Source organism: Squalius cephalus, assembly GCF_949319135.1.
Source record: "Squalius cephalus genome assembly, chromosome: 19".
Classification (NCBI taxonomy): domain Eukaryota; kingdom Metazoa; phylum Chordata; class Actinopteri; order Cypriniformes; family Leuciscidae; genus Squalius; species Squalius cephalus.
This window is the reverse complement of record NC_137140.1, coordinates 25,715,931-25,740,991: the sequence shown is the minus strand read 5'-3', so window position 1 is coordinate 25,740,991 and position 25,061 is coordinate 25,715,931. Positions and strand designations below refer to the sequence as shown.

Here is a 25,061-nt window from a genome sequence, read left to right as displayed (position 1 = left end):
AAACACAAATGAATGGGATTCAATGTGCTATTGTTGGAACTATTGGTTGTTTGGAACTATTGGTTGATCCGACACGCATTACTTCCGAATTCTTCAATTCCAATGGACACCTATGGGAGTGTCGTAACTTCAGCAGCACTGTACGTCCATATTATACGTTTCAGCATTATTGTTACACATTAACAATAAGACTAGAATGGTGCATTCTATGCCTATTTGAATGCATTTTTATGCCAGAAACAAGCTAAGTGCAACAATGAAAAAAATTATCACTTGCCTTATGTACACTAATCAATGACACAATTTAGTTCAATCTTGGTTTAATCTTTACATTCTCAGGGACCCTTCACATAGACTCCTATTATAATTTGTTTTTTTTTTTACTTTCATTAAAAGTATTAGCATTATTGCATGCATATTAGATCATTTGTTAATGTTCATTCAAATAGTTAGAAATGTCATGCCATGGTATTTCTGTTTGTAATATATATTGTTTGTGCTTAGAGTACAACACATTTATTTAACCCTAAAAAAAAAATACAAAAAATTCCAATTATCAAGAATTTCCCCTAAAATCCCCAGCAGCATGCAGAGAAACGAGGAATGATTTCTGCATGGTAACTTATTAATTGACCTCCTGCATTCCTGAAGGGAAGCTTCTAACCACATAAGTTACAATCTGATAAATGGAAAAGTGCCAGGTTTCAGTGAATATTTGTACATATTTCCAGTCATAGCTTACTCTAAATTTGTTTCCCGCAATTCATCAAAGCCATATGAATACCTTTGTCTGGTAATTTCCACAAACTAATGACCGACACAATCAAAAGGGAGGGACTTTTAAATCTGAGATTACATATGACCAGAAACTCCTCCTGTTACCAGAATAACTCTCTGGAAGAAACAAAAGGGCCTCGAGCTTCCTCCTAATCTGCCTTCATAACACACACCTTGAGAGAGCTGACTTTTAGAGGACACTATTTTTACAGAGACACAAGGTAAGACAATAATATTATAGAATATGGCTACTGATATGATGATTCTGCTTTGTGATGTTTGTATATAAATAATGCTGATACTATTCATAACATATTATGAATGAAATATGATAGAGGGTTAATTTCAATTGTATTTTAATTACTCTTCACTGGATATTAGTTTTGTTTTACAAAATCATAAATGTTGTTTGCATCTGATTGTATCTGATGTCAGTGCTTATAGTAAAATTATTTCACATCTATTTTAGCAACAACGTGAGCAAGTCCAATAAAAATAAAAGTTATCTATGTGTTTAATGTTAATCGGTTTTATTCACGTTTCTGCAGCAGCAACTGCAAAGTTTTACAAAGAAGCAGCAATGGTGGAGGAAGTGCACACTGGATTCCTGCACAAGTCTCCTGGTCAACCGGCCTTATTAAAAACCTTCGTACGTCTCATATTGCATTTCAACTTGAAATGTATATATCTGCAGTCTGTCAAAGACAGTTTCTCTGTTCATGAAACTTAACAGTTTTACCTGGTATATCTGTCACAGAAATCATGGAAGCGCCGTCTCTTTGTGCTCTCCAAGACGGGTGAAGACGCCTACCATCTGACATATTATACAAACGAAAAGAGAGACAAATCTTTGGGAGAGATAGACCTTTCCAAGTAAGGAAAATACTATCACACTCAAAAATAAACATAGTATTTTCACACTATAATGAGAAATTCTTACTGTTTTAAAGGATCATCTTGATGTTTACTGGCCTAGAGACACATCAGATGCGGGACTGGATTCAGAAACACTTCAAGTGTCCTCCATCCTCTGTGCTGTTCTTAAGGGTGGAAGACAACACACACAAACACAGCAGAGACTATTTTCTTATTGGCGAAAACAGGTTTGCAACCATCATTTTGACCATATCTCTCATTGTCACACCATAGTTCCATGAAAGCCAGTACACAAAGAAAAAGTATACACATTTAAAATTGAGTCATACAGAATAAGTCAACAAAGCTTTACTGGCATGACTGTTTGTGTTTACAATATCGCAAAAGCATATATAGCATTCAAACATTAAAATAGACAATACAGAAAATATATATGAAATAAACAAAGAGATGCATGAAGTTAAACGAAAAGACAGTAAGAAAGAGAAGAAGTAGCTTAATCATTCTACTTCTAAAGTTATATACTGCAAACATAATTCTAGAAATTGTTTCATTTAAACTTTAATTTCTCATTTTAAAACAACTGATGATGATTTTTTCAAAACAGTGGTGGTAAATGTTTTCTGGTGTTTTCAGTGATGTTGTGGATGGTTGGTGCAAAGCCCTGAAGACCCAGACATCAGTTAAACGGAGGCATACATTTGACACACTTGAGGTAAACATTAAAAAATGTCTCTCTCTTCTCTCTCTCTATCTTTACACACATGTATGTATATATAAATTACCAGTCATAATATTATTATAACTTTATATAATTTTTTGTTGGTTGTTGTTTTGTTTAGAAATTCATGTTGGCATAATTTATTTATTTTCAAGCATTTAAGCATTCAAGAGTTTTGATCATTGTTTTTTTTACATTCCAAGAAACAAAAAATCTAAGGGTGTCAAAACTTTTGAGAGGTTGTGCATGCTCACATACTTACCTCTTTCCACAGGGCAGCAGATCTAGATCAGATTTAGAGAAGTGTCCAGAACCAAAGGTTGAAGATCAGTCTGATGACCAATATGACTATCCTTGCAAGTTCAGCGAGCCTCCAGTTCCAGCAGCGCGCAAGGTTTTGCACATTTACATGTTTCTTCAACATACTGTATGCACACAAATGCTTTTAAACTTCCATATGACAAAAAACTCAAACTTCTATTTGACAGATTTCAGTTAACGAGGATAAAGATGAGAAGGATGGGAAACAGGATGAATCTCAAGAAGAAAAAAATGAATACATGCACATGGCATCAGTGTAGGTGTTTGAGAGGACTTCTCAACTTAACTTGCCTAGTGAAATGTGAAATGTACTCTGCTGATAAAATGCAATTTTCTGAGAGACATTTAATTCAATTCTGTGGTTTTTCCTGATTAGGCAAACGGCGTTGGAAGATGTCCAACAGGAGGTGGACACTGCATGCATACAGACAAAGTAATTTTGAAGTCTTTGATTCACCTCATGACATTGCACTATTGTGTTAGTTGTGCAAGATACAGTAAATTGAGTGCGTGTTGCCGTCTGACACATAATGTAGTAATGTGCTCACGAAGTTCATTCCCCTGAGCCTTTAGATGTTACACATAGATGTAATTCTTCGTTTATTTGAAGACTACAAAACAACTCTTATCTCAGCGTAGCTGAACATTCTGTTTTGTTGTTTAGAAATGTCCAGTCTTGCTGAACAGGTCTGATCATGGATGAATGCTAAGTTTTAGCATTGTTTTAGCATCTTTATACTTGAGAGAAGCAATAATCTCTGACTAGAACGATTAAGCAACCATCGTTCTGAGGCTGAGCGTTGTTTAACACTAAAATTATCTAGATTCATGATTCCCATTTGTTTAAAATACATAAAGTTAAACTAATTTTTATTATTATTTTGTCTTTTTCAGCACTTCCATGAATGGCCACGAGTTCTCTGTGTGCAATGGTGCAGTCAACCAGGATACGGACGATGAAAATAAAGGGTACAGTTTGATTCTAATGCAGTTTTACTGACATCATGGCAGCTTTGAACTGTGTTTTTCTGCTGAATATGTCTGAATTATGTCATTGTTGTTTCACTTTCTTACCTTTTTCCTTAGAATGAGAACAGGTGAGATGCGTTTACAGCCTCGTCTCCTCAACTTCAATGGGAACTGTGCCTCTACTGAGCTGAACAAGGCGCCTTTCAACAACAGGTGATTTTTATCATTTTAGTTAATTCTTCTCCCCTATTAGTCCATTAGTTCAACACTAGAAATACAAGTACAGTATAAAGGGAAACGGTCCCATTGTATATTAGGTGTCTTTAACTACCATGTACTTGCATCAAAAAAGAATAATTGTTATGTAAAATGCACTTATTGTGTTCATGCTGTATTGATAAACACTTTTTCTGCTACTGAGGTGGGATATGGGTAAGGTCAGGGACAGGTTTGGTGATATAGATAGGTTTTAGGGTGGTTTAAGGTGTAAGAGAAGGGTAAACAGTGTAATTATAATGTAATTACATAAATTAATTACCTGCTGTAATTACATGCAGGTATTTTGTAAATATAAGTACAACGTAAAAAAGATGTATGTACACAAGAAGTGCATTCAAATGATTTGTTTAAATGTTAGTATACCATAGTTAAAAACACTTAATATAAAGTGGGACCAAGGAAAAAATTATTTTAATTTCTTAGTTTCATGGCTATTTGATTCTCAGCTATGTTTAGCACTAAGGTTGTGAAAAATGTGGCATCTGTTTAATATTGTCAATGCATATTTCTATTCTGTAGTGAAATGCACACACATGTTGAGAAGGAGATCTGCGTTAGTCAAAACAGTCTGAAAAACAGTCTGATCTTGAAACAGGAAGAAGGCAAACCATGGTACCACTCTCATTGATAAATAATTAGTTATTACAGTTGTATCCTAATAGAGAAAACATGAACATGAGTACAAAAGAACAACTTACATTGTATTATGTTTTTCAATGTTCTTTGTCTCTCATCCTTTTCCTCTCCAGTGTGTCTGAGTGTCGGCAGATTCAGGACTCACGTCTGTTCCATAAGGGGGATCAAATCCTGGCCTTCAATGACCTGCTAATAGACACAGTAGAAGAGATACAGACATACATAAGAAGACTGAGCAAGGACGAGGTAAGATGATGATTCCATTTGATGTTTATCCATCACTACATTCAGAGAGCTATAAATAAATGTTACTGAAATTATCCTCAGGTAAAACTCACTATTCGGCGGTTTCTAGGATCCCAGCCTCTGCACTCTGAACCATCAAACTGAGGACATGAAACTAAATCTCATGTGAATTCTCTTATCACAATTGAGTTATTAGAAATATTGTGCACACCTAGTTTAAGGTCAAAGGGTCTGTTGGACATTAAAAGTAGAAGTGGAAATTAGGTTATCTATCTAAAGTACCTTGTACATTAATCATGTAAATATGCAAAACAATGTGAATTAATTGTTATATTCACTGACATCAAAATGCCATGAGTGAAAGAAACTGAAAACATTTAGAGTGTATATATGCACATAAAACTGTATGAGTGGTAGTGGGTATATATTAGTTCATGTTTGAGATTCAGTCAAGTATTATTTTATTACAATTATGAAGGTTAATTCACTGTGAAAAATGTGCAGTTCTAAACTGTTCATGTATTTTAACATCTTTAAAGCTGCACTTTTTACATTTCTAATAGTATGAGATACTTTATATACTGTGTATATACAACTTTTCTGTCATTATGTATTTCATTTTGAAAAGCATGTAATCAATGATGTATTGCTCCAAATCATTATACATTGATTTAAATGTTTCAGTCACTCTTTAGATTTATGATTACTGAAGATATAGACTACTTAATATATTGATGAATTATGCTGTACAAAAGCATGCATTTACACATTGTTACACTGTGAATTGTTATTAAACTTGCATAACTCTTAACCCTTGATTGTGTGTGATTGTGTGTCACTTAAACTAGGGATTTAAATATTAGAGCTCGGAGATACAAGGGATAATCAATGGATTTGAATGATTAGTTGGATATATACACAAGATTGTGCATTGCAAAGTAAAATAAAGATTGTTGTAAGATATATTGTATTTAGCATTTTGACTATAAAAGTTTCTTATGTTAAAATCTTTGCTTACTGTAAAATGTTCCAATTTATCCTCAAAATCAATTTATCAGTATCGGTGCATTCAAATGCAAGATGGGATAAATCAGTGCCAGGTCGGAGGTTTGCATGTATTTTTATGCCAGGAATAAGCAAAGTGCAACAATGAACATTCTCACTTGCACAGCCCTTCCCTTACAAATGTACACTAATCAATAACACAATTTAGTTTAATCTTCGTTCAATCTTTACATTCTCAGGGACCCTTCACCTAGACTCCTATTATAAAAATAAATCTAGATTATCAAGTTCTTCAGTAGTTGTGGAACTCCAGTAAGTCGGCTGTCAAGACTATCTTATTCACTTTAATCATTGGATGAATTGATTATTTTCTCTTTAATATAGATGATGCTGTCATTAATAAATTAGTCATGACAAAAAAAAAAAAAAGCCATCCGATCTATTTTTCCATGCGTCTGCTATGAAACCAATTATAATGTTACCTAGCTTGTTTGGTGGCTTGTTTAATAGTAGCTTGTTGGATAGTAAGTCACCCACTACAACTAACACAGCGATACGCACTATGTGTGAACTGATACTAGGCTAATATTGTAGATCTACCGGTGTGTTGGGATTTGCTCAATATGATGTTAAGTGGCAGATCAGTGGTCTTGTCTGTCTCAAACGAAACCTAATGTACTATGTGGGGGACACAAGATAATTTAATAATTATAATATGACCGCATGGTGAACCTACCTAACTCATATTTAAACAAATATCCCTTTGTGTAAGGTACAAGTACAATTTTGGCTGTATTATTAGTGTCCCCATGAAAAATTGCTCTTTGTTAGTATTCCCCCTTCTGTTAGATGAAATTTACTCCAATTTAACCCCAAAATGGTGAAATCCTTTACTCAGATACTTCCCCTCAAGTTGATTACAAACCTGTATGAATTTCTTTCTTTTACTGAACACAAAAGAACATATTGATGGGTCTCTTTTTTTTATGCTTTTGCATTTCTAGGGGAAACCAGGAGCTTCTAACTACAGAAATCACTATATTCTGATAAATTGGAAAAGTGTCAGGTTTCACTGTATATTTGTACATATTTCCAGTTACAGTTTCCTGCATATGCTCAGAAGCTAATTTCTTTTGTAGTATAAAGTTTTCCACAATACCACAAAGCCATTATGATCGTCTTGTTTGTCTGGTAATTTCCACAAACTAATAACTCAATCAAAAGGGAGGGACACCTGTAATCCTTCACAGCTGTTTGATTCCCTGACGAAGGCCAGTGTGCTGAAACGCGTTGGAGTCATTTTAAAAGTCTTTTTTGACTATGCCATAAAATAAAGGCATTTTTAACATTCCAGGAGAGTGCCTTGGAGTTTTTCTTTGGTTTAAAATCTACTGTACCCTTTCCAAAGAGCACCTCTACTAGGATAAGTGAATCCGGGAAGCGCTCCTGCTCTACATGTTTCAAAAGGGAGGGACCTTTAAACCTGAGCTTACATATGACTCCTCCTGTTACCAGAATAACTCTCTGGAAGAAATAAAAAGCCTCGAGCTTCCTTCTAATCTGCCATCATAACACACACGTTGAGAGAGCTGAATAACTTTTCAGAGGACACTATTTTTACCGAGACACAAGGTAAGACAATAATATTATAGAATATGGCTACTGATATGATGATTCTGCTTTGTGATGCTTGTATAGAAATAATGCTGATACTATTCACTACATATTATGAATGAAATATGGAGAGTTCATTTCCATTGCATTTTATTTAATTTTGTGGTGACTTTTCACTGAATATATATATTTATAGTATATAGTTTTTTGTTTTTCTGATGTCAGTAAAACAACTTAAACATTTCACATCTATTTTAGCACAAAAGCTACGACATGAACATGTTCAAAAATAAAAGTAAGTCTAAAACCTCTTGATAAATTTTATAATCAAGAAAGCCTACCACTCAATTTAATTTGTCATTATCTATGTGTTTAATGTTAATCGGTTTTATTCACGTTTCTGCAGCAGCAGCTGCAAAGTTTTACAAAGAAGCAGCAATGGTGGAGGAAGTGTACACTGGATTCCTGCACAAGTCTCCTGGTCAACCAGCCTTATTAAAAACCTTCGTACGTCTCATATTGCATTTCAACTTGAAATGCATATATCTGCAGTCTGTCAAAGACAGTTTCTCTGTTCATGAAACTTAACAGTTTTACCTGGTATATCTGTCACAGAAATCATGGAAGCGCCGTTTCTTTGTGCTCTCCAAGACGGGCGAAGACGCCTACCATCTGACATATTATACAAACAACGAAAAGAGAGACAAACCTTTGGGAAAGATAGACCTTTCTAAGTAAGGAAAATACTAACTCACTCAAAAATAAACATAGTATTTTCACACTATAATGAGAAATTCTTACTGTTTTAAAGGATCATCTTGATGTTTACTGGCCTAGAGACACATCAGATGCGGGACTGGATTCAGAAACACTTCAAGTGTCCTCCATCCTCTGTGCTGTTCTTAAGGGTGGAAGACAACACACACAAACACAGCAGAGACTATTTTCTTATTGGCGAAAACAGGTTTGCAACCATCATTTTGACCATATCTCTCATTGTCACACCATAGTTCCATGAAAGTCAGCATGATACAGACAAAAAAATAATAAAAGTCTCCATGAAGTGTGGCTTTTAGCCCATCTTTTGGTTTTGAAGATATACACAGATTTAAAAATTGAGTCTTCAAAAAAACAGAAATAAACAAAGAGACATGAAATTAAAAGAATAAGACACAGTAAGAATAAGAGTCTTTAAGCAGTAGCTTAATCATTATACTTCTAAAATAAGTTATATACTGTTAATTCTAGAAATTGTTTCGTTTAAACTTTTAATTTTCATTTTAAAACAACTGATGAAGTTTTTTTCCAAAACAGTGGTGGTAAATGTTTTCTGGTGTTTTCAGTGATGATGTGGATGGTTGGTGCAAAGCCCTGAAGACCCAGACATCAGATAAACGGAGACATACATTTGATGTCCTTGAGGTAAACATTAAAATATTCTCTATACTCTCTAATCTCTCTCTATCTATCTATCTTTACCACATGCATGTATATATAAACTACCAGTCAAAATTTTGGACACACTTACTGATTCTTTATTTTTACCCGTACGGGTTACTCCGTTTTTCCTCAGGACAACAGAAGTAGATCAACATCTGCGCCTGTGAACGGTTCAGAACAAAAGGTTGAAGATCAGTCTGATGAAAGACGGTCAGCACCTGAATTAATGTTATCTCCTCCACTAACCCCAGACCATTATGACTATCCTCGCAAGTTCAGCGAACCTCCAGTACCAGCAGAGCGCAAGGTTTTACACTTTTACAAATGCTTCTTTAACACAAAAGTTTTTAAACTTCCATATGACAAAAACTCACTTCTATTTGACAGATTTCAGTTAACGAGGATAAAGATGAGAAGGATGGGAAACAGGATGAATCTCCAGAGGACAGCAATGAATACATGTTGATGGCATCAGTGTAGGTGTTTTCCCCTTAAAAAAAAAAAGTGAAATGTACTCTGTTGATAAAATGCACTTTTCTGAGAGACATTTATTAATTAAATTCTGTGTTTTTTCCTGATTAGGCAAAAGGCGTTGGAAGATGTCCAACAGGAGGTGGACACTGCATGCATACAGACAAAGTAATTTTGAAGTCTTTGATTCACCTCATGACATTGCACTATTGTGTTAGTTGTGCAAGATACAGTAAATTGAGTGCGTGTTGCCGTCTGACACATAATGTAGTAATGTGCTCCCGAAGTTCATTCCCCTGAGCCTTTAGATGTTACACATAGATGTAATTCTTCATTTATTTGAAGACTACAAAACAACTCTTATATTAGCGTTGCTGAACATTCTGTTTTGTTGTTATTTGGAAATGTCCAGTCTTGCTGAACAGGTCTGATCATGGATGAATGCTAAGTTTTAGCATTGTTTTAGTATCTTGATACTTGAGAGAAGCAATAATCTCTGACTAGAACGATTAAGCAACCATCGTTCTGAGGCTGAGCGTTGTTTAACACTAAAATTATCTAGATTCATGATGCCCTTTTGTTTAAAATACATAGTTAAACATTGTTTGTTTCATTTTTATTATTATTTTGTATTTTTCAGCACTTCCATGAATGGCCACGAGTTCTCTGTGTGCAATGGTGCAGTCAACCAGGATACAGACGATGAAAATAAAGGGTACAGTTTGATTCTAATGCAGTTTTACTGACATCATGGCAGCTTTGAACTGTGCTTTTCTGCTGAATATGTCTGAATTATGTCATTGTTGTTTCACTTTCTTACCTTTTTCCTTAGAATGAGTACAGGTGAGATGCGTTCTCTGCCTTGTCTCTTCAACTTAAATGGGAACTGTGCCTCTGCTGAGCTGAACAAGGCGCCTTTAAACAACAGGTGATTTTTATAATTTTAGTTCACCTCCCCCTTAGTTCAACACTAGAAATACATTTAGAGTATAATGCATAAAAGGAAACCCACTTTATATTAGGTGTCTTTAAAAAAAATTTAATTGTTTGGTACAGTGTACTTATGTTCATGCTGTATTGCAAAATACTTTTGCTGCTACTGATGTGGGATTAGGGTAAGGTTAGGGACAGGTTTGGTGATATGGATAGGCTTAAGGGTGGTTTAAGGTGTAAGAGAAGGGTAAACAGTGTAATTATAATGTAATTACATCAATTTATTAAAATTGTAATTATATGCAGGTATTTTTTACAATGTAAAACATGTACTTGCACAAGAAGTGCATTGTTTCAAATGATTTGTTTAATGATTTAGTACACCATAGTTAAAGACAATTAATATAAAGTGGGACCAAGGAAACAATTTCTTAATTTCATTTGCCATTTGATTTTCAGCTATATTCAGCAATAAGGTTATGAAAAATGTGGCATCTGTTTGAATATCACCAATGCACATTTCTATTCTGTAGTGAAACGCGAACACACATGGCGGGAAGAAGATCTGCATTAGTCAAAACAGTCTGATCTTGACATGGGAAGAAGGCAAACCATGGTACCACTCTCATTTATACATAATTAGTTATTACAGTTGTATCCAAATAGAGAAAACATGAACATGAGTAGAAAATAACAACTTACATTGTATTATGTTTCTCATTGTTCTTTGTCTCTCATCCTTTTCCTCTCCAGTGTGTCCGAGTGTCGGCAGATTCAGGACTCACATCTATTCCATAAGGGGGATCAAATCCTGGCCTTCAATGACCTGCTAATAGACACAGTAGAAGAGATACAGACATACATACATAAGACTAAGCAAGTCACTAAATTCAGAGATCTATAAATAATGTAACTGAAATTATCTGCAGGTAAAATTCACTATTTGGGCTTTCCAGGATCTAAGCCTCTGCACTCTGAACCCTGCACATCACACTGAGGACATGAAACTAAATCTCATGTGAATTATCTTATCACCACTGAGTTATCAGAAATGTTGAACACGTCTAGTTTAAGGTCTGTTGAACATTAAAGCTCATTCATTTGAGTAATTATACAGGTGGAAACCAGGGTGTTAATAAGAAAAAGACAAAGTACCTTGTCTTCTTTTGCTTGTGCATAAACCATTTAAAACAATGCGAATGAATTATGTTAGATTCACTGACATCAAAATGCCATTGAGTGAAAGAAATGAGTAACATTTAGACTGTATGTACATAAAACTGTATAAGTTTGTAGTGGGTATATATATGTCCATGTTTGTTTATGTGAAGAACAAGAGTCAAGTATTACTTTATAACAAGTATGAACTGAAGGTTAATTCATGGTAAAGAAAACAAAATACACAGTTCTAAACTGTTCATGTATTTTAAACTCTTTAAAGTTGCACTTTTTTCCCCTTAATGGGACATGGGGTGGAAAATGCTTTTGGGGTCAATGCTTTTGCGTTCCCTCACAAAAACATTTGTGCTTCCCCCTCAAACACTTTAGTGTTCCCTGGAGAAACTTTGCATTTGCTAACAAATCTTTTGTGTTCTTTGTGAGCAAACGCAAAATTTCTCAGGGAACACAAAACATTTGCCAGCAAACGCAAAAGCATTGACAATAATGTTTCCTCCCATCTCAACATGCCCCTTTAGGGGCTCCGTACTTTTTATAATTCTAACAGTATGAGATACTTTATATACTGTGTATATACAACTTTACTGTCATTGTGTTATTTCATTTTGAAAAGCATGTAATCAGTGATGTATTGCTCCAAATCATTATACATTGATTTAAATGTTTAGAAGGATTACTGAAAATGTAGCCTACTTAATATATAGCTGTACAAAAGCATGCATTTGCACATTCTTACACTGTGAAATGTTATTAAACTATCATAATTCTTAACACATAACTCTTAACATTGTTTGTTTCACTAAAAATCATTGATTTAATGAATAGAGCTCAGGGGGTTACAATTAATCAATGGATTTTAATGATTAGTTGGATATTATACAAGAGAGTTTATTGTGCATTTCAAAGTAAAAGTAATGAAGATTGTTGTACTTTTTAAGAAATTAACAACTGAATTAATTTTTATGCACGAATGCACACAGCAACTGGCATCTGAAGCTTTCATATATGGAAAGTGCTCTTCACAAGAATCTATTTACATTAATGCTACATGATATAAATCTAAAAGACAGAAATAATTAGGGCCCTATCATACACCCGGCGCAATGCAGCGCCAAGCATGACGCAAGTGTTTTTTGCTAGTTTCAGCCTGACGCAGTTATCATTTTCACGTCCTGCGTCCTGTGTTGTTTACACAGCAAATGCATTTGCGCCTATGTGCGCTCATGGGTTGCTGGTCTGAAAACGAGGTGTGTTCAGGCACATTGCTATGTTGAGGCAACTGAAATAGACTGCGCCATTGTTCCAAAAGTCGATGGCATATATTTTTTTGTTAGTAATGTGCGCCTATAGGCGGGTCCACAACGCACGTTACACTTATTGCACACAGGGACGTGCAGCAGCACACAAACATACGAAATATAAAAAAAATAAAAGGATTACAATGTAAAAGATTAATATTGTGTACATAAAGATATAGAGGATTCCGGCTTGTCACGTAGATGATCTGCTTAAAGGGATACTCCACTTTAAAATTATGTCATCATATACTCACCCTCATGTTGTTTCAAACCTGTATGAATTTCTTTCTTCTGGTGAACAGAAAGGAAGATATTTAGAAGAATGTCAGTAACCAGACAGTTTCTGGTACCATTGACTTCCATAGTAGGAAAAAAATATACAGGTTTTCATTTCAGGTGAAGAAATTCATACAGGTTTGAAACAACATGAGGGTGAGTATATGATGACAGAATTTTCATTTTCAAGTGGCGTATCCCTTTAAGTGCTTTAACCTTGCGCACGAGCAGATCCGTTGCCTCTCTGGAGAAGCGTTTATGGTGCCTTCACGTGCTATGGTAATTATGGTAAATACCAAAAGCCGACATGGAAAATGCACATGAACACCCCCTCATGTGGTATTTTCCACTGGGCAACTCGTAGAATATTTTGATGCACGAGTTGCCGAGATGAGATAACCTTTGAGCTTTTCAAAATGGCTGAGAGCAACGCAAGAGTCGTGAATACTGTTAGCAGATAGTTTTTGTAGCCTATACAATGTTGTGTCATTAACGATTGTAATATAATGCGTTAACACTCAATTTTCAACTTCGCCGCAATTTCCTTGGTTCATATTTAATCATTTTATGTCATGTTTTATTTTTTTTTAATTATTAATTATGTTTTAATCATCAGAAAGCACCACATTTACGTTTTTTTGTTTGTTTTTTTGGAAAGATAAAAAAGATACTCTACTGACACAGACCTTGCGGGTACTACATTACGACAACAAAAGCACTTGAACACAACACACTGGTAAATACCAGTTCACAAGTGGAAAATATCATCTTTTCCATAGCACGTGAAGGCAGCATCAGTCTTTCCGCTTGCAAATTCCATCATGTAAATGATTTTAAAAGGGATTTCACGTTACGCCCAAAACACACCCATTACTCATTAAGAGAATAGAGACAACCCTTTTAGACCATGCGCGCCAACCATTTTTCCCGTCGTTAAACTAGCAAAAGTGGATTCGGACACGCCCTAAGTGCACTTGCGCCCTGCGCTTTAGACCATGTGCTTAGATTGTTAAAATAGGGCCCTTAAAGTCCCCTTGTAGTCAATCATTTTTGATCTCATCTTTGATCGCCAAAATGACATATTTAAATGTTTTTTCCTTGAAAAAATTATTCATGCCTTAAAATAGCCTGAATGTAACTTTACATTCTTGCCTCATTTAGTATATGCGATTCTATGAATATGCAAATTAGCCACGCCTCCACTCACACCAGCTCAGAGATCTTTGGTTCGCTGCAGTTTTAAGGAGAAAATACTCAGCAATCGTGCTGACTTATGAATTTGCACATGGTTTGTCTTAAAGCATATTAAAAACACCATATAGACATATAAACAACATTATTTTCACCACAGGGGGACTTTAAATATACAAGATTGGCCTATACAACAACCAATATGGGGTCAACATATTGTTTGTTCCTACTAAAAACCACACATGGCTCATGGGTAAATCTGATATTATAAAATAATGTAAAGTGAATCCTGTTGAATATGGACATCTTTTATTTATATTAGTACTTATTAGGGGTGTAACGATACCCTAATTTCACGATTCGATACATATCACGATACTGAACTCACGATACGATATTGTTGATAATGTACTGTTGATTAAATGCTAAATTTGATATAACATTGTGGGTGTAAATGAATAGGCTTGGACAATGGTGACACCAGAATAAATATATTCATGATTCTGAACCTGAAAATACAGAATTATTTTAGATGAATATGCTTGCACTCTGTCACTGGCTAGATATATTTAAAATAATGTAGGCCACTTTTTACTGGTAACATAAGACTTATAACATAAGCATTATCAGGACCCACTAATATTTCCCTGTTATTATACATTATATTCAACATAATATATTGTAGTTTAATGTAGTACTGACTCTGAAAACTTAAATTCTTTCTCACAGGGTAATTTTTATTTTGGTTGAACTATCCACGATACATATTGTCACTATCCATGATACATATTGTTATATATTGCGATATATTGTGACACGATATATTGTTACACCTCTAGTACTTATAATATGTTATTACTTTTTAGATATAGTACTTATAACGTAACACATTATAAGTACTAAATATCTATAACTATAATATTCGTTTATTCATGTATGACTGATAGTTTCCACAACCAAATTCTTATTACAAACTCATGATGAACAGAACTCAGATGTTGTTGTTTGATACTCTGAGAGGGACTTTTTTTAAAAAAAACAAAGTGTCTATCCAGAAACTCCACCTACTCTGTCCATCACAGCCAAGAACAAAGATCTGAAGCTCCACTGTAAACATCCACCATGCATTTTTACTGTCTCTGAGTAAAACCAGTTTTTACACATTCTGTAAAAAGCACACCTGCATTATGAAGTGCTGAAGGTAACATAACTCATTTTTATCTACATAATCAGATTTCGTCTCACAATTAGCATTGTGTAGATCATACTGTAGTGTTTTTGATTTCTGCAGCAATTTAATGCTTTTCTAATTTTATAGTATATATAAAGATAAGACTAAAGTAATAATACATTTATCATTATTCGAATATATCCCAACTAGCTTATTCATGTATTATCTGGTGGTTTTGACAACCAAATACAAACTCATGATAAGATGTTGTTGCTTGTGACTGGCAGATGGACATTTTACCTGAGTGAATAACCAGAAATTCCATCTTCTCTTCCCATCAGGGCCAAGGACAAAATACATCCAGATCTGCACTACTGTCATGAAATGGTCACGCATCAGAGGACACCTACAAAAGGTGAATGGCATGTAGGCGGTAAACAACAATGGTGTCATTGTGGAAAAAGACAACAAGACTGAAACTGTAGAAACACCAATTATAACTGTATGTATTGTTGTGTATGCATAACACACACACAGCCACATATAACATCCTGGATGAGCAAAGGTAAACAAAATATTAGAGTGTTGTTAGAAACCAATTAATAATGGGTTCGATACTGAAAATTCACTGAACAGGAGACACTATTTCTGTGTAAGAACACAATACCCAGAGAAACAGGCACAGGATCTATGAAATGTTTTATAATGTATGATGGACCCAAATGACACCCATGCAGAGAAATGAACAAATGAAACAGTTATTTTCATGAACTGTAAACAATTGTGATTGTGTTTTTCCATTAAGGATACGTCACTTAGTAAGATGACACTGACAATGTCTGGAATCCAATGAGATAAACTGGAAACAGAATACAGAATATCACATTAAAGGACATTATTTACATGTTGCATGCATATAAATGTACAATTTAGAGAACCAACAACCATATTTGCACCATTTATTCATCTATGGGGTTTCTTAGAACATGCCTTGATCTGTATTTGACATGGGTCTGCAGAAACCTTATTCATCGCAGAAAATTACAGGTTGTTTCCTCATTGAAGAAAGCAGGTTTGTCAGGGAATCTATGGCTCACATCCAAGAAACTTTACTGGAAGGCAAAATATACAAAAAATATATTATGCAAATTTTACAAAGTTAAATAATCAAAATGCATGTAAGTTGCACAGTTTTGCAATGTGATTAGATTTATGTTGCTGCTGATGCATTTAGGGGAATCAAGAACTATGATACATTCTATCTATTTCATGTTAAAATTACCCCTCTTCCAGATGCTTTTCTAGCAAAGCAGTTACATTATAAATAACTATAGATCAGTACATTTCTGTGTTTTCTGTGATAAGGTGGATAGTTCAACGCCTTTCTCAAAGCTCAAATCAATGGGCTGAAAAATGCTTCTAATAGCATCACCTATTTCCTTCCGGCTTAGAGAACCCATTTTTTATCCATAGAAATAAACTGTGGTTAGCAAAATACACAAGTCTTGAAGAATATATGGATATTGCTAATGGTCATTTACTTTCAACATTCATTTTACATTGTAGTCACATAAGGATTCCTCTAAAACAGAGTTTACTTCTAGAGGAAACTATTTTGGCCAATGGCTTTACTAATAAACATTAATTATAATGATCAACTGAACATTAGACACTGACTACTGGAAATCATGTAAATCATACTACACAAAAGTTTAAAGTTAGTAAGATTTTTTTAAATAAATAAATAATATACATAATATTTTTATAAAGCAAGGATGTATTAAATTAATAAAAAGTGACAATGTAGAAGTTTGCTACAAAAAAGTTCTATTCATTTTCCATTCATCAAAGTCCATTAAAAAAAAAAAGTTTCCACAAAAATATTAAGCAGCAAATCAGCTATTAGAATTATTTCTGAAAGATCATGAAACACTGAAAACTGGAGTAATGGCTACTGAAAGTTCAGCTTTGCCATCACAGGAATAAATAACAATTTAAAATGTATTCAAATAGAATAGAGTTATTTTAAATTGTAATATTTCACAATATTACTGTTTTTACTTCTTTCCAAATCAATGTAGCCTTGGTAAGCATAAGATACTTTCAAAAACATTTATTTACATGTATAGTTTAAGATGATTCATAATGCAAAAAGGTGTTTCCTTATTCTCACATAATGTTCCCATCAGTGATGTCAGAATGTTTTTGTATATCACACCACACCATGCCCTCAGATACAACTGATTACCAGTCACCACACACAAACAAAACATTTTTCAACCTTTTTGTGTGTGTGTGTGTGTGTGTGTGTGTGTGTGTGTGTGTGTGTGTGTGTGTGTGTGTGTGTGTGTGTGTGTGCATATTTGCAATTTTCTTTTCATTTTTATATACTTTTTTTATTATTTTTAAATAATGTTTTAGTCTAATAATATATTGTAACCATAATTAGACTATCACCCATCAAAACTGTGTCATTATTTTAGTCTTTCTTCTTGACTGATTGCCCTGATTACCCTTTCCTACAGTATAAAGACTTGGCATGCTTTTTAGCATACCAGAGGAGTGCTGTCATCTTTTACCTGATGACTGGTATCTATGATGCACACACCCAATATGCTTCATTGAGTTAGAAAGGACACGATGCTTCCATGTCTACAAAGGACACGAGCGGCGTGATGCGACACAACAATAGAACCCATTATAATTAGTGATGCGCTCTACACTGTAAGTATCGCGAGTATCATGACAAATTCCCATCAGTAAATTGATGCCTCATTCTATTAATTGACGTATACTCCAAGCACTTGCTTTGTCGCGCCCAGTGTAGACAGCCTCTAGCTGTTGCAACGCAACGTGTCAACTGTCAAACAAATGATCACTAAGGGTTTTCTTAACGCAAGGTGTTTGATGCAACTGGCTGCAATTGACTGTTGGCTCAAAACTTCTGTGGTCACACGAACTAAGATGGCAGATCTCAGATTGCAGATTTTTGGGGTCCTGCATATGTCACTGTCTGAGATAAATGGGAATGCCAATGGATACCTCAAATCAGGTGTTATATGTCTCCAGGGTGTTTACAGCGAATAGGTCTCTCTAGTGGTGATTTCTGAAACTGCACTGATTCAGTTCAAGAACTGTGAAAGTTCAGTGATTATGGAGTTCAGTTCACCTTTAAAGCAGCTCTGCAGAAAACAGTGATGCCATACCCCAGCTCAGTTCTCATACAGGAGTGCCAGAGCAGTCAAATCAATAATATTGCTGAATATTAAGTGTCCCCCAACTTAGCAAGCAAAAAACATGGGCTAGAAACACCAACTCTATCAGGCGATAGAAATGGAGAAAAAAACCTCGGGAGTAACCAGGCTCAGTTGGTGGGTCAGTTGTCAAAATGAAGAAACTTCATGTGATTAAGATTTCATTCCAGGCTGCATTACAAGTCAGATTGTGGATTTTTCGTCCAGTTCCTTCTGCTCAAAGATCGGATACATCACACTGGCATTTAGAGGGAGGAGGAGTTGAAGCTGGCCATAGGGTCAGTGCAGAGGACTTGTTTGGTTCTCGTGGTCTTTGCTGAGGATCTGTGGGCTGTCGAGTCGACAGAGTCTTCACAGGGGATCTTTCTATAGAGCTCTAGCTGTCATGGTCTCCGCTGACATTCAGGACTGGTCGTCTCCGAGTGCAGGTCCACCATAAGGGCCGGATAAGGAGCGAATCAGTCTGACTAAGGTCAGAATAAGGATGAAACAGAGGCTATGAGCATAGATGCCATTCCTCTTCCGATTTAACAAATACATCAGGTGTTATGGGAATTGTTCCCTGTTCCGGTTGAAATGCACGTAGGAATGTTTTGGCATTTTAAGACTTCATCTTAGTTCCTTGTGTTAATCATGTTCCCAAAAATCACTTTCTTTTGATGGTCCCTTTTGAGCATTCTGTAGAGTATTAGTAGACTGTCTGCTTAATATCTGCTAACTCTTTATTGTGATGGTCCCCCAACAGACATTCTACTAACTATAAGTAACTTTGCAAGAACACATTAACTTATTCTAACCCCAAGCCTACCAGTCTACTAATACTCTACTAACATTCTAATGAGAGTTAGTAAACATGTAGGTGCAACGTTACTTATAGTCAACAGAATGTGTTAAAGGGACCATCAAAATGAAGTGAAACCAAAAACCGCATACAGACATAATCTGATTCTAACTGAGAGTGATCAATTAATCATTAATTTATTGTCCATGTGCAAGTAGTTTCATTGTTTACTTATAAGATGTAAAATCAAAGCACTCATCTTAGTCATCTAGGACCCTTGATGAGTCTCAATAATTTATCTGATCTTATGCATATGAGGATAGTATTATTGACTATTATTAAACAGTAGTGACTTTTAGATGATTATTAGTGACCATTATTACAAGTATATTAAATATAGTCATATGTAAATATTGTAAATATGCCTCAATGTACTAAGTAGAAATGTATTACACGTATTACATATACAGTATGTATTATCTACATATATGACATCTTCTAATTCTATCATAAATGACCAAAAACAAGGTAATGCGTGCACCTTTATCAAGGAACGTGGTGGAATTTTTCTAGAAGTTTGGAACTGGAAAAAAGAAATTGGAAGGAATTTGCATAAATAACCACAGCTATCTGAGACATTAAGGAAAAGAAAATCACCCCGCATTGCTTTTAGTCATTACCAGTAATAATCTGCTAGTTTCGATAAAAAAAAAATTCTGTACACCTAAAAAAAAAATGCTTTCAATAAAGGGAGGACTGTTTGGTGGCATAACTAGAAACTCCTCCTTCAAAGACAAAAGGAGTTTGGCTTCCTTCAACATCATAACATCCATTCTGAAAACACGACAGCGGTAAGGAGGACACTGTTTTAATTGCAACACATACAGTACTGAAGGTAATGTATTTATTGCAGGTCTACTGATCTTATGACTGCCTGGTTTTATTTCTTTACAATGCTTTCTTGTAGTTCTGCAGGACACAAAAGAAGATATTTTGAAGAATGTTTAAACTGTTTTTGTAGAAAAGAACATTAGACCCACTTAATTTCATTGTATGGACTTTTTTTTTTTTCAAAAGATCTCCTTTTGTGTTCCACAAAAATAAAGCATATAAGTTTGTAATAACATGAGGGTGACTAAACAACTAAATTTTAGCTTTAGTGGGTGAACCGTCCCTTTAAGGTCTGGTGTGAAGATCTACAAAGAACATTTGTGTAAAATAGCTACAGCACTGTGGCTTTTTCTATTTTGTAAATTCTCAAGCATTAATCATTACTTAACAATTGTCTGACGTGTGTGAGGAAGACATCACTCACAACACATATCATGTCTGTTTTAGCAGAGTCAACATCATCCAAATGTCAAGAAGTAAATCAGGTATGTCTGAAATTTATTTCGAACAATCTAGAATGACTGGAACCAGAATGGAATTGAAAACATTCAGAATCAGAAGAAAAGATTTGTCTAATTGTCTGGTTGATCACATGTACTCTTCTGCAACAGATTCCAATACTTCATGTCACAATGAAGCAGCTGAGGCAAACGAAGTATACTCAGGTTATCTGTACAAGTCCCCACCTTCTGGCCAGATAAAAATTAAGGTATAATATTTAGATTTCCTAAACACAAATATCAGCAGTTTGCATGTATTATCTCTGTATATCAAGTTTCATTGTCCATTGCAGAAAGCATGGAAGCGTCGCTTCTTTGTGCTCACAAAGACAAAAGACAGCAGCCATGAGCTAAAATACTACAAAACCATTGAAAGAGACAGTTATATAAAATCCATAGTGGTTTCCACGTAAGACAAAATCTGCTGAATGCTTTTCAAATGAGTAAAAACGGTTAATATTATGCAATTATATAATCATTTTCTTTTATGTAGCATCACACTGCTGTATATGCGCCCTCAATCGCATTCAGCTTTTGAATGGATCAGCAAAAACTTCAAGTGCTCTTCATCCTCTGTGCTCTTCATGAAAGCAGAAGATCCAAAAGAGAAGGTCCAAAGAGAATATTTATTCATTGGAGATACCAGGTTTGCTATGACTATCATTGCTTTACCATAAAGGCCAGCAAATAAAGGCTAGTAGTTGTAGTGCTGTTATATGTGCTTTGTTGTTTTCAGTGAGGAGGTGGATAGATGGTTCAATGCTTTATCCGGGGTTTTGGAGGTTAGACATTCTACTTTTTGCCTAATGTGAAAAGCTGTAATCAGTATGCTCTCTTTGAAAAAAATCATTATTCAAATTACAGTATATATTAAATATTTTACTTTTTTAAATGTATTGCAATTTCATATATTTTTATCATTTTCAATGTAATTTGATGAGACTTACAGTTAATTTTCAAATTGTGTTAATAGAATATCAAATCTGAGTCACAAACTGAACCTCAGATCAAGGCAGAATCCAACTCTAGTGACCGAAACCTCCGTGACACTGAAGAGGTGACTCATCAACATTGCTTTCACATGCTTGTGTGTGACTGTAATTCAGTCCCCATAACTCTTGTCAGCATTATTTCTAAGTATTACCTCTTCTCAACTGTAGACTAAAGATGATAGTCGACCCCCACTGCCTCCAAAGAGGAAGTCAGCATCTAAAGTTGTTACCACTCAGCATGGTCCATGCAGCCAACCACCCAAGAACAGTCCATCTGCAACAGAGGTATTGCATTGTTAAACCAATAAAAACAGGCTCTCACTTATAAAAACCAAACACTTACATTCATTTTGACTTTAAAAAACCAACATACCTTTGTTTTATGTATTCAGGTGTATAACGAGATGAAAAAAGAGGAAACCCTAGATGAGAACAGCAAAGAGGACACGTCATCAAGGTATGGCAAACTTATTCTAGATTTAAATGTCCTTTACCTCTCTTTAAGTTGTTAGACAGTGATTGTTGTTCCTCAGGTAAAATTACTCTTTAGATTTAAATCCATTTGTGTCCTTCTTGAATAAGCATGAGGTGGTCTAATAGGCCAATTTGTCTTTGATTTGCTGCTCATTTGATTTCCATCTTTTAAAATTGTTAATGTTGCAATGAATGTATGAAAGCTTGTTTGTGGTAATCAAGAGTCATTTTGCAGTCTTTTATAAATGTACTCTGCATGCAGATGAGCTCGCTGATTTTAGACGCCTGATTTTATAAACTCACAGGCTTTGTGCAGTAATGTTTTACTGGCTGCTGATTGGTGCTGCAAATAATAAACTATATTTATTTACTTCTCTCTCAAGGCAGAGTGTGACTGGTTCATCTGACGGCAGTCTTTTGGATTGTATCACAAAAGCCTTCAATTCTTTGACGCAGCAAACTGAGTCGACTGAGTCAAATAGGTACAAAACACCCTAGAGGATAAAATCTGAAGCTTAGTAGTTTTATTTTCTGTAACTTTCTGCACCACCATAATGGGTCGTCAATCAATGTCATGATTGTCATCCCAGAATTTGTGTAATGCAAGAAACCAGAACAATAATAACTCTGAAAACTGTGCCTCCACTAAGCTAAACTGGTCAGTTCCAGACAAGAGTATATCTCTAGTATTTAGAATATGTCTCTAGTACTATCTAAATATACCTTAGTAAGAAGAGCAATTCAATGGAAAACAACTGTTTGAAAATTGAACTGTAGAAATTAATTGTCAATCAACTGTGGTTATGAAATTGCAGTGGACTCAAGTTACATTTTGACAATGTTTTCCATTCCTCAGTGAAACGCACACCATTGTCGAGAAGGAAATCTGTGTAAGTCATCGTGAACTGAGCAGCTTGATCTTTACAGAGGAGGCGGGCAAACCATGGTACGATTCTCACTGATAAATTAAGAAAAGTCATTGCTTCAAAAATACTCTATCCGCTGGAAGACTTCAAATGTTGAGTTAACCCCAAAAGTGTCATGCCCATGAGCCCTCTGGTTTTTGAGCTAAGTTCATGCAAGTTTGCTTGGATGTATGTAACAACAACAATTAACCAATACAATATTAGGGCTGGGCATTGTATTGTATCTTTCAACATAATTTCTGGTGTTCATTCATTCATTCGCTTGAACTGTTTGTCACACCACATTAATTAGCGCCAAAACTATTGGTATTTATAGTTTGAATATCGTTATAAAACTGAACTGAATTTGTTTCATATCAAAAATAACAAAGCTTATCTCGACTTATTGGATGAGGTGCGCTACAATGTTCCATTCATTCATCAAGTGAAAAAGACTGAAAAGATCGATCCTTGGGATTTAAGAATCGAATCGATATTGGTTCTTCAAAATGAGAATCGATTAAAATCGACACATAATTTATCCAGCCCTACTATCTGTCTATACACCTCTATATGTGCATGTATGTGTGAAATACTTCTTATGTTTAAGTTATGTTATTTTTCTCTCCAGTGTGTCTGAGTGTCAGCAGATTCAGAACTCATGTCTGTTCCAGAAAGGGGATCAGATACTGGCTGTCAATGACCTGTTGACAGACACAGTGGAGGAGATGCACAGATACCTAAAAAGACTTAGCAAGGATGAGGTAGTCATGAGTCAAGAGTACAAGAATGCTTTTGTAATAATCAGGGCTACAATATAACTAGTTTAATTTTTTTGTTTGTTTGTTTTTCGCTCCCCCTCCAGGTAAAACTGACCATCCGACGGCTCTCAAGCTCCGTTCCTCTACATTCTGAACCCTGCTGAGAACAAAAACTAAACGACCTAATCTCATAGCACGTTATTTATCTTCTTCATCTGATTTTTCAGGCCCCTACTATTCTCTCATCAAGTTTCTCATGCACTTTTTTCTCAGTGAGTAACTAGCAGCACTGAGCTGGAGATCAGTTGACGGTTGTTTAAAACAAAATGAGCTGATGAAAGTGTTCATAACTTCTAGACTCGCTAGTGGAGATTTCTAAAACTATGCTTCACTGGAATTTATGATTTGTTAGTGCCAGATCAAACAACCCAGGTCATCAGGTTGCACATACAGGTTGTCAAAAGTAAAACAAGTAGCTTTTGTTTTCCTGTGTAGCCTAGACGAAGGCTTGCTGAGTTCATGTTCTACTAAATCTAACTAAAGAGGAAAAGCTGTTATACTTTTACAGAATAGTGAAAAATGAATAATAGAAACAAATTTACAACTTTCTTCTACAGTAGCAGTAAATAAATGTTGGGATTACAGATATGTTGAACAGTATTTTGAACTGCCTGTGAATCTGTGTACTGAAACTGCAATTAACTGCAGTATATTCTGTAACCACATGGTGGCAAACTGACACAAACTGAATTATTTAAAAACTTAATCTTGTGATTCTTAAATCTTGAATTCTGATTACTTCCAGCATTTAAATTCACAGCAAAGTGTCTTGGTTTGTTAAATAATGTGTTATCAAATTTGCTTGTATGTGCACAAGTATAAAATAAAAATATGCAATTCAGAAAACAAAATCATTAGTACACGTGTGAAACGAGTGTAGAGTGAAAAGAATTTATTTCCTTTAGAAACTTAGAGTAATAAAAAAAAAACCTCCTTAAATAAGAGGGCATATATGTGGTCCATTGCCACTGGCAAGGTAAAAACAGGCAAGGGAGCCAATAATAAAATGAAACACTGTTAACCGTTGTGCAACCAGCACT

At 35.0% G+C, this 25,061-nt stretch overlaps 2 protein-coding genes across 2 annotated transcripts; both read left to right on the top strand.

The window, feature by feature from the left end:
- The first annotated feature begins 942 nt into the window (after positions 1 to 942).
- LOC307146681 (uncharacterized protein) lies at positions 943 to 24,917 on the top strand. Its single transcript, XM_079850891.1, has 24 exons — positions 943 to 998; positions 7,703 to 7,739; positions 7,851 to 7,951; positions 8,060 to 8,178; positions 8,256 to 8,408; positions 8,788 to 8,866; positions 9,018 to 9,191; positions 9,272 to 9,360; positions 9,467 to 9,523; positions 9,996 to 10,070; positions 10,188 to 10,283; positions 11,042 to 11,129; positions 20,721 to 20,814; positions 20,941 to 21,038; positions 21,123 to 21,238; positions 21,323 to 21,475; positions 21,566 to 21,611; positions 21,803 to 21,886; positions 21,990 to 22,106; positions 22,214 to 22,278; positions 22,679 to 22,777; positions 23,152 to 23,241; positions 23,832 to 23,964; positions 24,066 to 24,917. Exons 2-24 carry the CDS (start codon positions 7,718 to 7,720, stop codon positions 24,123 to 24,125), a joined length of 2,208 nt encoding a protein of 735 aa, XP_079707017.1. The 5' UTR covers positions 943 to 998; positions 7,703 to 7,717; the 3' UTR covers positions 24,126 to 24,917.
- LOC307146821 (pleckstrin homology domain-containing family S member 1-like) lies at positions 1,724 to 5,828 on the top strand. Its single transcript, XM_079851123.1, has 10 exons — positions 1,724 to 1,880; positions 2,290 to 2,368; positions 2,649 to 2,768; positions 2,863 to 2,951; positions 3,072 to 3,128; positions 3,590 to 3,664; positions 3,782 to 3,877; positions 4,463 to 4,555; positions 4,693 to 4,825; positions 4,907 to 5,828. Exons 1-10 carry the CDS (start codon positions 1,738 to 1,740, stop codon positions 4,967 to 4,969), a joined length of 948 nt encoding a protein of 315 aa, XP_079707249.1. The 5' UTR covers positions 1,724 to 1,737; the 3' UTR covers positions 4,970 to 5,828.
- Positions 24,918 to 25,061: the final 144 nt, after the last annotated feature.

Excerpts from the sequence above, each read along its gene's own strand:
- LOC307146681 (XM_079850891.1), top strand. The coding sequence starts at position 7,718 with ATGAACATGTTCAAAAATAAAA. Across the intron at positions 22,107-22,213 it reads ACAGTCCATCTGCAACAGAG|GTGTATAACGAGATGAAAAA; the intron begins GTATTGCATTGT and ends TTATGTATTCAG. Across the intron at positions 23,965-24,065 it reads AAAGACTTAGCAAGGATGAG|GTAAAACTGACCATCCGACG; the intron begins GTAGTCATGAGT and ends CTCCCCCTCCAG.
- LOC307146821 (XM_079851123.1), top strand. The coding sequence starts at position 1,738 with ATGTTTACTGGCCTAGAGACACATCAGATGCGGGACTGGATTCAGAAA. Across the intron at positions 2,952-3,071 it reads TACATGCACATGGCATCAGT|GCAAACGGCGTTGGAAGATG; the intron begins GTAGGTGTTTGA and ends TTTCCTGATTAG. Across the intron at positions 3,129-3,589 it reads ACTGCATGCATACAGACAAA|CACTTCCATGAATGGCCACG; the intron begins GTAATTTTGAAG and ends TGTCTTTTTCAG.